At 39.4% G+C, this 18,680-nt stretch overlaps 1 protein-coding gene across 9 annotated transcripts in view; it reads right to left on the reverse strand.

Annotated features, from left to right (window-relative positions):
* Nucleotides 1-18,680, reverse strand: part of TRDMT1 (tRNA aspartic acid methyltransferase 1) — a 43,002-nt gene that overhangs the window by 21,481 nt on the left and 2,841 nt on the right. For 3 of the 9 annotated variants that reach the window (XR_010424951.1, XM_064634418.1, XM_064634412.1), the window contains exon 1: nucleotides 7,937-8,077. The exons of 2 other annotated variants lie outside the window; for them this stretch is intronic. Coding sequence is in view for 2 of the 7 variants with exons in the window: in XM_064634418.1 (XP_064490488.1) it covers nucleotides 7,937-8,000 (64 nt within the window). In the remaining 5 variants the exon portion in view is untranslated. Of the gene's footprint in view, nucleotides 1-738; nucleotides 881-6,979; nucleotides 7,003-7,936; nucleotides 8,078-18,680 lie in introns of those variants that run through there. 4 more of the 9 variants (XM_064634440.1, XM_064634455.1, XM_064634428.1 and 1 more) reach the window with 4 other exon arrangements.

An 18,680-nucleotide genomic window follows, 5' to 3' on the forward strand; every position in this document is an offset into this window, starting at 1 on the left:
AAAAGGCAAATTACATAATCAAACTCTGCTGTGTCGCCTCCGAAACTTCGCAAAAAATGCACTGTTTTTCTAATCATATGGGCAATACTTCCCTCTGTTATATATCCAAAAACGTTAATTAGTACATACATAAACTCCAAACAGGGTGCATCTCTACAACGTTCTCACCTGCGCTCTGCTGGTCTCCGTGGCCAACAAGTTCCTCAGCTACAGCAAGACAGCCCAAGCCGACCTGCCGAGCACCCCCACCACTGCCTGAGCCTCTCACAGGAACTCAATGTGTCATTTTAGAAGTATACTACTTCCCATTATGAAAAAACGACACCAATAAATACGTTTGAGGTACACGTACTCTTTCAATAAACCTCTTAAGTTGCCTGAAAAACATTTGTGCTTATATTTAAGCAAAACCTTAGGCCTCAAACCCAACTGCTGCCTCCTTTTAGTTCAAGGTCTCCAAAATAACAAATTTGGGAGCTCCTCCTCTCTTGATATCGAAGGAATTGCTTCTGGACATTTAGAGGTGTTACTGAAAAGATGAGAGGACAGTGTACCAAATCTACTGACAGCTAAACCCTGAAAGAAAAATACACTAAAAAGAATGTAAATAACCAATAGTTTAATTTATAGAGTAACAGAACAGAATAACAGGTTCTACAGAAGCCAAAGAGATAAAAAGAACAGTGTTTATTCCACTGCTCATCGTGTCACACTATTTATTATTACTAACCACAATACCTTCACTGAGGCTTTTTATCCAGGAAGATGGGCTGTGGTCACTGTTACAGCCGCAGGCAGAAAGCAGTGACTCTACTTCCTCGTACACAAGATCAGTTTCAACCACCAGGATATTTATATTATGGTCAGCATTACAAAGCCCCAGATGAAACACAAGCAATTTAAAAAAAATTTCGTAAACCAAAAGAAAGAAGGCAAATAGCCACATGCCTTTGAATAGTCTCACAATATGCTCAAGTAACACATTAACAAATGACCTTATGAGACAGCTCATGAATTACTGCTAGTAAGCTAATTATTTACAGTTTGAGAGGATGAAAACCAAACTGATGACCCCAGTGGACCTAAATTTGAATGATGCAGTTATTATCCGCCTACTATCTTTCAGGTTTTCAAGGCCATGTTGCTCAAAACTAAGATGAAAGAGAAATCTGGGTAGTGGAAAGCTTGTAGCAGATGCTTCAACACGGACAAAGCTGATTCTTCTGGGTTTATTTGGTGTGATAGAGGGCAAAAAGATAAGGGTTTTCACAAGATAAATATTTACAGACCATTAAGGGTCAACATACAAATCATTACTTGACATTACTGTCTTGACCTTTTGACCATAAGTTGTAACTGAGAATTAAACACAGGTGTACCGACAAGGACACCAGAATGACTACACCTGAGATTACAGCACAGGTATGTTAACACTGACACCTAGCGTGAAAAGAAGCTGGTTGATTGTCTCAATTTACAAACATATTCAAGAACCAACATTTTCATCATCTTCCTAAAACAAAGCTGTAACATCTAAGCAACAGGAACAAACTTCAAATACTATTTAAGAGACTGCTTTTCCCAATTAATTCTTTCGATTCTTAAAACATATTGTCCTGACAAGTTGACCCTAACTGCATTTTCCAGGCACTCTAGAAGAAACATAAAATTAAAAAAATCAAGAACCTCAATTATTATCTAAATCAATATATAGTTCAAAAAGGACAACTGGGAAGGCAAGCTGTGTGCTTTCTCTCACAACTCATGACTTAGACCCTCATCTTTATTACTGTCACCAATCCAATCTCTCCCTGCCTACATAGAAGAAAAAAGAGGTACTAGGGATTTGCATCAAGGGACTTCACAAGTCCAAAAGCCTGTGAAGAGAGCACTGGAAGAGAGCACATAGCTAATAGTAATTTACTGAATCCCCTTGCAATACAACGTTCAGTCTAAACTAGAGATGTGAACCAGCATGGGAAAAGGACAGGAACTTTTCCTAAACTATTCCAAAGACATCCTCTCTTTCCAATTCAAAGACTTGATAATTTTTTCAAAGCTTCTCTTTCTTTTGACTTAAAAGCTGTGGCTCACTTGGGAGTCCCTGTTACAGAACAAACTCCTTCTAAAAGCTGATTAAGCCTATTTGTGTGGAAATACCCTGGAAACGCATGAAGGAGCTCGAGCAGACAAGCAGATCTCACACATCCAACCCAACAAAGAAAAGCTTGTGTAAATTTCAAACAGTGTGAGAATACAACATTTTTAAAGAACTTCTGAAATTTAAATAACTTCTATTAAAACTGTGATATTCTGCTTTGCTACAGTAATTATATTTACTGCTTGAAAATTACTGTATGGAATGTATAATAAAAAAAGCTTGAAAGCAGAATCTAAGAAAAACAGAATCATGACTGTGTTTAACTATCCCCACTGACAAAAGACACAAAACCAACTCAGGAATTGCTGACTTGGTGAGATGTTAGATCAACTCCCCAAAATACATAGCAGAACTTCAATAAAGAAACACAGCTCTGAAGACTTTTTTCCCCTCCCAAACAAGTACATCCAATTTTCAAAACACAGCCATTTAAGAGAATTGTAACTATGCAGAAAACAGTAACATTTTATTCAGACTAATGAAAAAATAGTACACATTTCCTAAGTGAAACTAAGAGAATGCTGGAATATTTGATTTACAAGATTCCTCAACTCCACAGTTTCTGAACTGAGACTTCGCATTTCTGAACAATTTGTAGCTCAAACAGAAGCCACAGATATGATGGGGAAGTTACAGAGGGAGGTGTTATGTCTTATTTTTAGGCAGACTAGATTGCAGTATTCTCTCTTGGCTGAAAGCAGGTGAAATCAAATTTTTATCATACAATTAGTAAAGTACTGGTTTTGCACTTAAAACCTCTAGGACACACACAGCGGAAACTCTTTAACTGTTATTTAAATTGCCTAAAGAGGCAGCAATCAAACTTTGGGTCTCAGTTCTCTACTTTGTTGTATACACAATGCTTACAAGCCATATCAGACTCCTGAGTGAAAGGGACACTGCTGTAATGATTGGAAGGTGTGGCATTTGGAACAGAGGAAGAGAGGATGCATTAGCTTCTGATTTGGAAAAAACAACCTAAGGGTGTCATTTCCAAATGCCAAAAATAAAATTTCTGATATTAAAATATCTGCCCTTTTTCTCTCCAGATTTGATCCCTTTGTCATGTGTTTCCAGCAGACCTTAAAATTAACATAGATCTGTTTATATTCAACACTGTATTTTTGTAACAAGAGTCATCAATATCAAGACAACACACGGAATACAGTGTGTTACAGCAAGGGCAGCCTGGTGGATTTCAGCATAATGGAAAATCAGAGCCGGAACAATTATCTTCTAACAGGTATATGGAAACAGATTGAAAAGGGAAGATTAGTCACATGTTCTGTCAGTTCTCTATTCTAAAATAGAGAGCAAAGATTTCATTTCTCAGTGGTCAGCTCTTGGCTGACATGACTTAGGCTGAACTGCCCATGGCTACAGTCAACAGGACTATCAGTAAACTCGATACTTACTTCCTGCAGGATACTTAGCAACTTTTTTCCCCTGCTCTATTTGTGCAGGATTTGTTCATGTTCAGCCATATAAACTTACATAAAAGCACAACTGGCACCATCCTGTGCTACAAAGGGCTATATTTTGAAGAAGCATTAAATCAAAATGAGTTTAGGTGTAAAAACTTGCTCAAACCAGCAATATTTTTGTTTCACTTTGCGCTGAATCCTAAAGCTGCTTGCCAGTTTTGTCTCCTTTGCCTCTCCTGGTGGGATAGCTATGCTCAATGTAATTACACACACCAGTTTATTATACTGTGCAATTCACAGAGACAACCAAATAAAGTGGATAAACAGCCATGACAGAGTACAAGAGACCCAAATTCTTACTCTATAAAATTGAAATGTAACAATTGCAGAGGAAAAATATCACCAAATATGTTCTTTAGTGTTTTATGCAAGCAGACTTTTTTCAGTGACCTGGCAGATTACAAATGCTTGTGGCAGAGATGTGGAACCCGTTTTTCATGGGAAAACTGCCTCAATTATTAAGCTAATTTAGGTTTGTTTTTGTTGGGAATGAGGAGGACCAGGCTGTTTGTTTGATGGAAAGTTGCTAAGGAAATGAATTTATAGCCATAGATTTTCTAAAAATAAAGTATTATTTTTCACTTCAGAAACTCTGTACTTTATGTATAAAGAATAAATTCACTCACACACATGAAAAAATAACATATGCTTAGACGTATATGATTTAAATATCAACATTTACAAATCCCATAAGTTTTGCAGTACACGGTGGGAAGAAGGAAGAAATGCACTTCCATCTCCCTGCTGCCTCAATCTTTCAAGAGTGTGAATGCAAACACACTCACTGACTTCTAACTTTAATCAAGCCCAACTTTCCAAATTGTATTTTTTCACAGGTCTTTGGTGTTGCATTCAAAACCTAAACCAAGAAATTCTGCATATGCTGAATTATCTACAGCTAAAGTGCCAACACAAGCTAGACAATCCCCAAGATTTTTCTTTTTCAGCTTTGGACTGAAACCTAATTTCAGAAACTGCCTTCTGTCAAAAAGAACCTGATTTAACTATGAAACTATGTACTCATAACTTCTGTGTACTCTTGATGGATAAACACAAGACACTTACAAGACTGTGTACTCCTGATAGATAAAATTCCAAGAATATGTGAAAATTCAATTATTTCTTACTGTAGAATCTCAAAACCAAATGCACATTATTTGGTGCCAACTATATTCTACTTTAATGACAGCTGCCGAAACAATGAACATCCCCATCCTGCAAGCTCAAGCATATGCCATCCTAAAATTAAGTTTATGGAAGACCACAGCCAAAATGGGCATCAAGGTAGAAAAGGCAGCATCAGATTTCCTGAAAAATACCTATTTGCCAGTTGAAAACACTGGTAGTTTCACAGAAGAGTAGACAGTTGGACCAGCTCTGCTAACCATAACTGGCCACATAACATGGCCAGGAACCAGCACTGAGCTACTGCTTGCCAGGGCTGCAGAATCCCTTTTTTGTAGAACAAGGAAATTTCCTGGTGTGCTGCCACTGAAATATTCCACGTTCTTTTTGCTTTCTACACATTCTTATTATTTTTCTTGGCTGTATAGATTCACTAGAAACCATACCAAGAAAATACATTATTATACATAATCTTCATCCCTTGTGTGCCTGGCTTATGAAAGCACTGGCAAAATGGAGGCCTTTCTTTCAAGCTTCATATTTATATGGGAAAAACCCACAACTCTTCTAATATTTCCATGCTTGATTTAAATGGAAGATGCTGAACAATCTGCCATTTGCTAAATGATAGCCAAAAAACCAGATCAGAGACCTTTTTAAATAGCATAGTTTCATGTACACATATAGGCCTAAAACATATAAGAAGCCCTATTATTAAAGCACTTAGAGAGGAACATTCACTTTTTTCTGTTTGACTTGCACGTAAAAGCAAACACATAATGCCCATTGCCTTTACTTGGTTCCTTTATAAACTGTGTAAGAAAACTGAATCCAGATGTCTGAGGGACTTAAAAAAACAGCAGAAATTATCAAAATGTCCCAGTATATCTATACCACCAAATGAAATCTAATTCATCAAACCCAGTTCTACATAATAACCTGTCATTTAATAAGTAATTCAGTGCAAATTCCGTAGAACCTTTTTTATTCAAATTGCCTGACTATTATTTTTAACAGCACTCTAAACAATATTTTCATCTAGAATCGTATGGTTTGGATCTTTTCTAAGACAACACAATCCTTATGGGCTAAGTTCTCATGTGCTTCCCAGAAAAATAAGACCTCAGATTGAAAAATATTATACCAACTGCAAAGCAAATAATGTTGTGTCCATTCACTTCACTAATTTCAATTGGCAATTAACTATTTAGTGCTGTTTAGGGTCATTTACACAAATAATAATTTAAATGTTGTCTTACACACAGTCCTTTCATGTTCTTTGGCTGATACCACTACAGAAAAATCTCAGTCTCACTATTCATACATATGCAATTTCTTGAGTCAAATGTAAACCCAGAAGAACAGAAATTACAACATACACAGACACTGAAGCAGGTGTGTTTAGCGAGTTCAGAAACAGGAAACTTGGAAATAAATTTACCTTTTCAAGAAATAATACAAGGAGTCTGATTAATTCCTTCAGCCTTGTGTCCAAACTACACAATATAGGTGACATGATTTCAAGCCTTGTGTAGCAATTATCCATTGGGGGTTCACCAATTCCACATATCTTTTGGATAAAAGTTTACAATATTCTGACAATCTAATGCTGCATTCTCAACATTCCCATGCTTCTAAGTATTTACCGAGTTGCAAATGATGTTTTCTTAGGTGGAAATCCACGGGGTATCACATCTAGCATTACAATTTATTATCAATTGCAGCACATTACTGAACAGCCTCAAGACATCTATAATTACGTCAAGAACATTGCTAGATAATTCAGTGAAGAGTGAAGGACCATGCTGTAGGTTAAGTTTCAGGAACCAGTCCACTTTCTGTGGAAATATGGAAATTGTCTACAACACACAAATAGCTCCCCATCGCTTCAGAAATACAGCTACTAGAAAAGCAGTGTGTTATCACTACAGCTATGCACACTATATACAAGGCATAACTCACTCTTTTAATTCTACAAAACCTCCAAAATCTGCAATTCCATACAAAGATAAACTTTCCTCTTAATATTCTAAGAATGTCTCTGGAAATAAGCAAAATGCATCCTTAAAACAGGTGGTTAGGAACAATGTATGAAGCTATTTTGTTGTGTGCTTTTATATATTATAAATATATATTTTATATATTTATATATAAAACATATATACACATTCAAGCAAAAATAGGATAGTAGAAAAAATGCCACACTTACAATTGTATGTTTTAAGCAAATAAATGATGCTAAATGGATTCCACCCTGTAAACATAAACTTGTAATATTACATAGCTCCCTGGAAAAATAACAGGATAAGGCGGGTTTCTACCTGTTATTTTTACGACAATACTCTCTTACGGAGAGTAAAATATAAGGCCTGCTGATGTTTCCAAAGGCTGAAGGATTTTAAGGATTGCACCTAGTTAAAATTATTATTGTGATTCTCATAAATTATATTAATGTGTGTTGAAGCCTGGACTTCCAAGTAATAAGGCCCAGGGTACTTTACAAAGGAAATCAATAGCACTGCCTCAATTTTTTATTTAGGGAAGCCAAGTCACAGAGTCTACAGGACTTCCTGAAGGTCACCCAGGTCATGCTTTAACAATTCAGCAAATCAAGCTCCAAGGTTCCTTGTACCAGATCAAAAACTCACTGGGCACATGGGCTGGTGTGAACTCTCGATACCATTTCAAATTCCATATTCTGTTTTCATATTTATAAAATGTTATACCAGCCTCAGATGGTCAGGCTCATATTGGAGCACATATCAGCTATACACCTAACTACGTGCCAGGAAAACCAAGTCCCCGTGCATGCCTATGGGACACCCTGAATAATTAGATTATCAACCCATGCGCTTCAATGATCCCGATCACATTTGCAGCAGGGGCGCGTCTGTGTTAGAGCACATATTAACAAACACAAAATCAAGGCCTTGTCAGAAGCAGCTGCCTGGGCCAGAGAAGGCGCATAGATCCCTCATTTTCATTCCAACCTGTCCCTGGGTACCTGGTGCCCACACCCGGGCTGGGGAAGGGGCTATGGGAGAAGAGCGGCCACCTCAGCCCACCCTGCACATTCGCCCTCCCTCGGAGGCCCGGGTCCCCTCGAGAAGGAGCCCCCGAAGGTGGGGCATGGAGGCAGCACCGAGCCCCGCGGACCCGCCGGTACCTCTGAGGGCCTGGTGCATCCCCCCGATGCCGCTGTAGAGCTCCAGCACCCGCAGCGGCGCCATGCCGGGGATAGGCCTCGGGCTGCGGCAGCCGCGCCCGCCCGGCGGCTCCCCGAGCGCCGCCCGCCCGTTCCGCCGCTCTTTGGTTCCCCCCTCCCGCCCGCTGCGGTCGTGCGGCTGCTCCAGAGCCGCAGCTCCCCCGGGCATCGCCGATCGCTCGGGAAGCACCGGAGCGGGCTCAAACCCAGAGGATGAAGCCACCCCCTGCGTAGCCGGCCCTGCTGCCCCCGGAGGTGGCCGTGGGGCGGGAGCTGCCCCCGGCTCCGCCACCTGCGCTCTGATGGCCGTGAGGGGTCGGGAGCAGGGCCCGCTGCCCGCCATGAGCCCCTCGGGGTCAGCCGAAATTAATTCGGGTGGCTGGAACCAGGGCACAGGGAGAAAAGGGATGCGGGGTGGCAAAAGAGGTTTATCCCCATGAGAGAGTGTGTCTGCTGCCCGGCTGGGCAGCTGATGGAAATGGCTTCGACGGTGATTTCGGTCGTAGGTGATGTTTTTGAGAAGTCATTTCAAAGCCTGCACTGCTGTTGGAACAGGAAGGAAGGAAATAACTGGTGAAACTGTTCTAATTTGCCCCAAGACTACAAAATTGCTGTTGCTAAATTGAAAAGGAAGAGGCTACACAATGACATCGTTGCCCATGAAAAGTAGTTTGTTTTTAAAACAAATGTTATAGATGTATTAATATATATATATATATGACTCAACCAAAGTAAATAGCTTGCAGACTGTTACCTGGGTTAGCCACCACAGACAAGCAGGCAGACACCTATGCCTCAGTTTGCAGATTCCTATTGTAAAATGAAGATGAAACATTAAAACAAAAACCTCAACATGTTTCTCTAATAGTTTCTTGATTTAATTAGATTTTTGTGGGGCCTCTTGGAAATGTGTCAAAAATAAGCTGGATTTGGGAATATTTAAGGAATATGTACAGCATGTCATAGTAGCTCCTACCTTGACTTGCAGTGGAGAAAGAATTTTTATCTGAAGCTGGAGGGCAAAAAAAGGAGAAATCTGTTGCTTTTCAGCACACTCCTCCAGAATATGGGATGCATCAACTGTGGAAAATGGTGGAATTAGAAACAAAATTTCAAAGTAAGAATATTGGTCCTTGCCAGCTTTTTCAAAACAGTTTTGTCATTCACCTGTCAGGGTCTGGGGCTGCTTCTTTATTTGCTAGCCATGGAAATAAGCAGGTGACAAAACCAAGAAGTCCAAGGTGTACTTCTAGGATTTGTGAAAATAAGTGCAGCAGCAGAGGTACCAGAGGAGAGCAGCACACATTGCAACCAGCAGTAGGCAGGTTTCCTGAACGGGTGGTTGGCAGAGAACAGGGAGAAACTAAAAGAACCGGGAATGTGCTGGCTGGAGAAAAGAGTCATGGGACAAAGATGCCGAAGGCTCTGAAGAAAAGGGTTCAAGATGATGAAGATGGCTGCAAAGAACAAGGTTGTTATCAGATAAGAAGATACATTTCAGTAGAACTCCTTCAAAGTATAGATGCAAAGTGAAACTAAAGAAAATGGCAGCTTTTAGACTATTGAAATTAGTAAAGCTGATAAGTTTGAGCTTCTTTCCTTACTATTTCCATAACCTACAGATCACAGCAATGCGAGATACTCTGAGGAGTGGGATCTGGAGTTAGCCAGGACAGTTCATTTATTTAGAGCTGTCCAATACCTGGAGCAATTAATATCAGATAGGGAGACAGAGCTGAGACCTGTTTTTCCTTATCCTTTCCCTGACTCCAAGGTATTATTGCCATTCACACATAGGAAAAATGGAGTCTGATGGAAAAAGCAGCAGAGATGTCTCTGCTGAGATGTCTCTGCTGTGCTAGTAGCAGTATAGAACACTCCCTGCTCAGGAAAAATGCTCCACCTACTTCCTCCACCAGTGTAGTAATTTGGAGAATCCAATCAAAACACCTACACTCTGGCAACAAAAAAATTCACAAACTAGGTTTGGATTTTATTGGCTTCCTCCTGCAAAGACTGGGAAACACCAAAATTTCCCTAGTGTTCATTTTTAAACAACTGCCAGTAGTCAGTTTTATCGTTTAGTATGACTGTGTCTGCCCTAACCTGGTTCTCATTATTAACTGACAGCTGCAAAAAAGGACTGAAAATGCGAACAGGGAATCTGGAAACAGTTACTTGTAGTGCTCTTCACTTTATAAACGTAAAGTCAGCATAATAATAACCATACTTTTTGGATCCGACCTTACATAGTAGTATTTAAGGTATGCTGCTTATTTCAGAAACTGGGGCAATGGCCGAGACGTGCTGAAATCCACGGCCATGCATATCTTTCTTCTTACAAAAAACTGAATGATGGCAGAGAGTGGATAAGGCCCTTGAAAGCATTTGTTCATACTTCACTCAGGAAATCTTGCTAACACATGCTGCCACTGCTATGGGGCAGGCTAAACGTTGCTCACGCTTTGTCTTGTGACCCGAAAGCAGCCACATGTCTGCAAAATTTCCCAACTGGTTCTCTCTGACTTACTGAAATTTAGATATTGTGACAGCTCCTTCTTACTCTGTTCCGTGCACATAGTAAATCTCAAGGAACATTATCAATAGAGGAGATTAATAACAGAGTTGAAGTCCAATGCCCAGCTCTCTACTCTTTACACTTTTTAGGACACAAGTATGGGCTGTTTCAGATATGAATTATGGCTCCACAATATAGCTGGCTTTAAATAGCTAATGACAGGCTATTCTAAAATTATGTTAGTTTATTCTAAATGAGCACATCTACATAACTATGATAATGCATTGATGAAGCAGTTATTTTCTTGACTCTAATATATTTATAGTAAAATATATTTTAAGCAAACTGATCACTCGATGTGTTTAAAGTTTTGACATAAGCATATGGTATCAGCATTTTCATTGAGACAGCTTTTGAAAACCTTCTCCTCCTACCAACTTGCAACATTTCCTCAGTGTAGAAGTTTCCAAAGTTTGCCCACATCTCTGATGAGTGGTATGATACAGGTAATCATGCTAGATTTGTAATTGTTGCCCTGGTAACCAAGAAACACATCCAGTGAAACAGCGACATGTGGTAAGAGGAACACGCAGATGAAACCACTGCAATATTTTTGCTCCTTAAAATGCTTTAGAATTGTTAAAAACGTTACAATTAGCAATGCTGCCAAGGAACATCACAGAAACATGCAAAAACTACTGCCATAAGATTCAGCATTGTACTTGGCAACTGAAAGGTAAAATTACAAAATATGACTGGTCTGTGTACTCTTGTTCCCCAAGTGAGAAGAAAGATTTTTGCTCTCGTGTTTCTATAACTCACACCAGCAACAAATGCACATAACAAACGCACAAAACTTTTACAGGAATCTCAAGCCTTCTGCAGTTACAGGTAACTCTCCTCCCTGCCCTCCCATCTGCAGCAGAGCGGACAGGAACACACCAGAAGGGCCTCTGCCTGCCCCTGGCTTTGAGCAGGAGCAGTCTGCAGAGCATGTCACTGGGTTTTATTGAAGTCAGGAATATAACCCCTCCACATAAGGCTGGGTGATGGAAGGTAGTAGACTTGTAGCTGGGAAGTGTTTGTGAGTATTTCCTCTATATTCAAAAAGTGGAGAGAGAGCAAGAAAAATCTCCCGCTGCTGATCACCAGATGTTTAGAAGTGCCTTCACAGTGGTCAGCCAAAACTTCAGTACAAGCAAATATCAGTGGTGATGGCTGAACAATGAAAAATACTGCTTGTGTCTGAATGTCCAGTATAACCTACTAAATATCTGAGTGAGGATCAGGAAGAGTATACAGATATCTCAGCTGTCTAGAAGGGAAGATCATGTTCTGAGTCAGAAGTCACTGTGGCCAGGAAAGAATGTGAGGATGTCATACCCTTGCAATGCAACCACTGAACTGAAAAAAATACTGAGACTGGATAGCATGAATTCCTGTTTCCATAACCATTGGTCCAATAGGTTACTAATAAAACTGAAAACCTTTTGCAGTTTGTCAAAACCAATCTGTAGCGGATGTAATATTTCAGGAGGGAATTTACCAGACTTGGTTTCTGCTGAAGTGATGCTCAGTAAAAGTAGCTGTCAGCCACAGATGTGGTGTTTCCAGGAAGCCTTATGGGCCGTGCCCACATAGCAAAGGAAGCCTATGATTTTCATTTATAATGCCATGCCTCTGCAAGACTAGAAGTGAAACCCACATAAAACCAGATTTGTCAGCCTCTCCCAATGCATTTCTAAAAACTCTATATAGGAGAAATTTGTGTAGCTGAAATTATTTGGAAGAGTGAACAGGCACAAACACTTTTAGCCTTTTGCTTTTCAAATATATTAATACCTCCATTTCAGGATTTTATTTTCAGGTTCTGGTGCTATGCATATACTCTGTAGGGAATAAGGAATAAAAAGAAATTGCTTCTCTAACTAAATCTTTACTTTTCTGATTTAAATACTTTTAAATCTAAGTAAGTCTGGCCCTTTTGTTATGTTTGGCTTGCAGTGGTCATCCTGACTGGATGAGAGGCATATGTTTACATGATGTTATTGACTTTCTTGTTGTACTTACACATTCCAGTGCTTGACCAAAAAAAATAAAGGATAAAAAAAGACTAGTAAGCAAAGAAAAAAAAAATTAAAAAATCGTATAAAACCTTCACTGGGCAGAACAAAACAAACTCTAAAAGGCCCACTGCACTCAGCCAAAAGATTGCTGGTGCAACCAATGTGTTTTGAATCAGACCCTTGAAGGGTCGCAGGAAATGGGTGACAGCAGGCACAGAGCCAGGCCTTGTTAAGGGGGAATCAGTTCAGGATGAGGTAATGGCGTGGGAGATCCCAGCTCGCTTGCAGGGGCAGGAGAAAATGGTGTGGTGCTTGCTGCTCTACTGGAGGAGGGGGGGGTGATGAGGGAAAGGAGAGAAAAGGAGCGCAGATGGTGGGCCTGGATGTACGTCTTAACTTTTTACTTAAGGCAGGACTTTTCACTTCCAGTGTCCCCATATGATTTACAGAACCTGTAGTGTTCAAACTGAAAAAGATTTGCAGTGTATGTAAGCGTTGGTCACGCCTTTTGATCACAAGGCCATCTAGTATCATCTAAAGCTTTTATACACCATAGTCTTGTCTTTTAAGGAGTTCAGCCCTTACCTAAACTTTGTTTTTTCATTCAGTCCCATGTGGTGAGTTTAGTCTTTGCCTAAGACTGTAGTTAGCACAGGAAATGAGATCTTTTATGCCATGGTGGTACTATTTCAGTAGTAGGGTATTTCCTCCAGAGAGAAAGAAAACCTTTAATGTGGCCACAGCAGAGCTGTAACTTTGGAGTTGCTGAGCTACCTTCAGATAGATAAACCACATTTGTACACAGTAAGAACCATAAAATCTGCCCAAGAAGCTGAGCACTTGGTGCCTGGGCAGCACGGAGGTGTCTTCCAACATGGCTATATTGCTGGCATTTGCAAATGAGTTATTTTGAAGCTAATGTGAAGCTGTTTGATACCACTTATTAACTGCAATTACAGAAGTGATTGTACTGTAAATATTCTCTTTCTCACTTTGTACGTGTCTACAAATGTCTGTCAAACATACCAATATACTATCTACCAGAAAGTCTCTTGGAAAATAGTCTATAGTAAAACACAGATTTGAAGATGTGGAATTTTATAAGGATAAGCTGAAATTAAGGATAAATTGAAAAATTGTTCTGAAAATAATCCTAGATAAAATATAACTGTAATTTTTGGCTGCTAGGTCTTTTGGAGTCCCTTCCCCAAGTAAGTATTGCCTCAATTAAAAACAAAAAGCTTTTGGTTTTTTTAAAGTTGAAACAAAATTTTTTTAGAAAAAGGGATGTGAATTTTTTGTTATTTTTGCTAAGACAGCCTGGAGAGGAAAGCCCCAATAAACCTAACCTGAAAGGGTCAAGATGTCCTAAAATAATTATTTCTGAAGAAATCATCTTGCAGAAGACATATGCCAGTATGGACTGGCAATGTCAAAATTCAGCTGTAGGGAGTTGGGCTGAATTAAGACTCCGGCAAACATGTTTCACATAATTCATAAGAAAAATACAATGGAAATTGCTGAATTGTCTGTTGGAAACCCTGCATGTCAGATGAAGTCCCTGAGGATGATTTCATTGTAGTTTCAGTGCCAAATCAGATGTAGCACTCACCTCCTACGGTATGGGACACTGTTGTTCAAAACCTAACATTAAACTTGAGTAATTAATTAACATAAACTGTCATAATTCCCATTATCATTGCCAGTCCAGGCATCATGTATATTGTAATACAATAGTATTGTGTACTTCATCTGCAGGATATATCTCAAGATTCCTCTTGATACCACAGAACTTGATTATTTTTGGGATACAACTGAAGGACAGTTGCATTACCATATCCAGGGGAAATCACGCCTCTCTCTTTGAAAAACTGTGACATCTGACCTATATGTTGTTTCATTCTGATGTGCTTTGGACTTACATGGTAGACTTCATAACTTGCATGTCATGGAGTTCAGGGCAAATGCCTCATTGGGAATTCCCACAAATATTGGGAAAAGTCTGAATCAGCAAAACTGAAACATCTACAAAGTGCCTGAATAGTTGTTAGGTCCTTCCTCCTGTCATCCTACACAAACTCTCTCCCACCCAATGACCATATACAAGACCAAATTCTTAAGGAAAATGTCAAGTAGATAGTGAATTTTGTGTGTGATGGGAAACAGGACAACTTTCCACCTGAAAAGGATGGACACCTCCACTCTTAGAGATATTTGCTCTCTTCCTTCTCCAGCCATAGGCATTATCTGTTCTGTATTTAACAAATTTTCCACTCAGTTCCTTTAGCCCACAATATTTTATGCATCTTAAATCTGGATCATTTTACCTCCTTAATCCCAACTGGACAGAGTATATTTATGCTTGGAAATTAGGCATAGAGCTGGCACGTAAAAACAGTCCATCTTCTCAGAAACTCAGTCTTCTCAGCTTTGGGGTGTGTGTACCACCGCCTCTTCCCTTTGAAAGGAGCCAACTAAGCCCAGAATGGCTAACACAATGTACGCTCAGTTTATGAGTCTCATTGGAACCAAGGATTTGGCACGAGAACTTGGACTGGGGAATCCGCTAAAAACTTGGCCTCAAGGAGCTAGTACTGTTCTGCTTGTCCTGGGCTTCTCAGAGGAAGAATGGAACAATTGCTGCATGCAATTAATGATTCCATTGCTGAGTCCTGCCTCTTCCTCAGAAGGATCATCATTTCCTGGTATATCATGGCACGAAAACATTATGCTATTTATGCTTTGTGTAAGTGATGGAACTGGGGGAGAGAGAAAAATGAAATCACTCCTCAGATTTAATTGTTTTTTGGCTAGAGGACCTCTTTAGGCAGTTTGCTTTGAAAAAAACTTAGCCAAAAAGTAGTAAATGTTTAACCGATGGGGTTCATTAATGGCATGCTAGAATCACTTCTTTTAGCTTTTTCTGAAAGAGAGAATGGATGGATGGATGACTGATCTTTGAAAAAGGTTACAATCTCAAAATTTAAAACCATGATCGCAGACAGATACAGCTTCCCATGGTAACATGCCACGACACATGAATGTTCATCCACGCTGTAGACTTCTACCTGTGCCAACAGTTTGCTGCAGGGATAGCAACTGAGCTCTGAGCAACATCAAGAGGGACAAAGGACAGGAAGAAGCTATGCACGCTATACATTTTACATAGATCCTGCTGAAAACTTAAGCTATCAATTTAAATATTTTATCTGATATTTAAGTTAAATGGTCTTTATAAAGTGCCCGTCTTGATCCCTGAACAATTTATTGGTCCTTGAAAAAATACAAATTTCATGAAACAAGGACAGTGGAGAGATAAAATTTCAAATTGTCTATTGTTGGCATCCAAATCAAGGTTGAGAGACCTTGTTTATTCTGGAAATTACTTCTGCTTAAAGAGTTTCAGGTTGAGCCTTAAACCATGCCAAACCTCTTGTCATTTTGGAAAACATTGTCGTTTATGTCGCAGTCATTGCTAACCATATTGCTGGCATTCAGCAGTCAGTGCTATTGCTATTAAATGAAGGGACAAATGGAGTATACAGGTTGTCATACTTTTTTGCTGTGTTTTTTTATTTGTTTAAGGGATTGATAAAATAAATTGCTATACCAGTGACAGAGCTGAAAAACTTATCCTTCCCTTCCCTACCCTTCCCTTCTCGTATTGCTAGAGCTGTGCATGGTGTTTGAGAAGAAAGTGTATAGGGCCATAATGGCTTTGAAAATGAGCACTCAGTTTGGTACAGAAATGTCCTATTTTTACACAGAAAACATTCTATTCTGGCAATTAGAAACCACAGTAGAGAGGAACTTAATACATGACAATAATAATTCTTTGGAAATGTAAGTCATGCAACTGGGTGGCTTGAGTCATGTTCAAATCACTTCCCTACTGATGAAACCCCTGCCAGTTTCATATAGTTCATTATACATTAAAATAGAATATTTTAAACAGAGTTGGTTAGTAATCATTTACTTGAAAAAATCAGCAGCTAGTCACACCCGTTTGATATGCTTTGCAACACTGGCAATGACTGTAGGCAACATTATTTTTAAAATACATTTCGTAAAAGAATTTACCAATTTTTTTCTTAAGACCTCAATTAGTCAAGGAAGTTACTCATAAGGGGAGACTTCAATGCCTGAACATTTAGGTGTTCTGCAGCCTGGTGATGTTCACAAACCCAAATCAGCTCTTCCCAGTCGGCATGCAGGGAGATGGAATCTCTGGATTCAGAAAAATCATCTCTTCCCTCGATGCACTGGCCTTTCTTGGAGGCTTCTCCTTCCACTTGGCTCCCAGCTAAAGGGAAGGACAGTTCTCATGTGAAGATTTAGAACCAAAATCAATTTTTTTTGGAATTTGGACTTTTCTGTTTTCAAAGCCATAGCAGTATTAGTGTTTTCAGGCCATGGCTGCAGGAGGAAGTGCTCTTTGGCACTGAAAGTTCAGCAATCACTCAAGTGATAGGACACAACATTTGCTGTGGCTGAGCACTTCAGAGAGTTCCTGTTCAGTTCTCTGTAGGGCATTAAGAGCCTTTCATTTCCTCATGTTAAAGTGGGTCCCTATTGCCCAGAGTCTGTCCAATACTAATGGCACAGGGAAAGTGTGAAGGAATGCCTCTACAGCCCCATGCATGCCCTGGCTTAAGATTGCTGTATGGTACTGAAAAGAAAAATGATTGTATTTGCATAGCAGGATGTTTTTCAAGGTTATTTAATATTTATGGGTCCTTTTGCACCTCCTGGAAGCAGAAACTTTGGAAAAAGGAGCATAAATCTGATTAATGAAAGCATTCACATCTGTTTGGTCAAAGTTTATAATAACTGGAAAGCAAATTCAATGTTTGGACTAAATTGCTCTAGTTTCTTACTGTTTTAATGAAATGGTAAATAAAAAAAAAAAAAAAAAAAAGAAGTGAATGCCACTCTTTTCAGTGAAGTTTTCAGAGCAACGGTTATTTTTTCAAGTAGATCATAGAAATTCTGTTATGAGGACATCTTCATTTTTAGGGCAACATATATTCAGTATAAAGCCATTCATGCATCTCTACCCTGTCTCTATGCATACTGATTTTACCTGTTAATGACAGTTACATGCAATACAGGGGCTTTTTGCTAAACTTCTATGGCTTGATTCTGAATTTCATTCTTGGCAGTGAACCAATACATAATTCTCTGGAAAAAAGCCAAAAAAAATTTAGAAATTCTGCACTGTGAACTGGAAGTCTCACGATAAAAATACCTGATTCTTTTTTTAAGAGTGCCATTGTCTGACCTCAGATCTACCTCTAAAGAGGTAAGTGATATTTCAGACTGACCAGCCAGCTACTAGGTACCAGAATTGCAAAGGAAGGCATCACAGAAAACAACATAGATGACAACTAGTAGTTTATGAATAATCCCCAATGTGGTGCTGAGTGATTCTATTAGCTGTCTGTTCTTCATGTCAGAAGTGGTCAAGATCTCGATCACTGACTGTCTCTGAGAGTCCCATAGCATTTTCCATAAAACTAGACTGATTACTGTGATTTCATTTCCATTTAAAACACACTTCCTATGATTTTTATGACTACATGGAGATAGAGTCTTTCCTGAAAAGGAGAGTGGAGGTTTTTTTGCATTCAAGGGGACATGTTTTATTCCCCTTTGAGTTTGGGATGAAAATGCACATTAAATCTATTACAGCCTTACAAGAAACTTAGAGCTTCCTCCATTTATGCATCTGTGTAAATGCCAACCAGCAAAAGGCACCTAAAGTTTTATTGTAGTCCCAACAGCCGACAATATCCGAACATTTCATAGTGAGAAGAAGCAATGGGGCAGGTGGCCAAGAGTACATATGGCAGCGGTGACATAAACATATGGAAATTACACATGAAACATGAGGGGGGTGGATCATATTTACTAAAATAAACACCTTGGATTTTAGGGGCAAAGTACTTCCTGAATGAGGATGACTGTTGCATATGTCTGCCATTGAAGGTTTTGTGAAGGATAAGCAAGTTATTTTCTGTTAGAAAAAGCAAATTGGGCACAAGCACACCGTAAAAAACCAACGATCTGCTAAAACTATCAGCATTTCTGAGTAAAACATCTTTAATCCATGAGGCTGTTG

This window comes from Pseudopipra pipra, chromosome 1 (assembly GCF_036250125.1).
Source record: "Pseudopipra pipra isolate bDixPip1 chromosome 1, bDixPip1.hap1, whole genome shotgun sequence".
Lineage (NCBI taxonomy): Eukaryota > Metazoa > Chordata > Aves > Passeriformes > Pipridae > Pseudopipra > Pseudopipra pipra.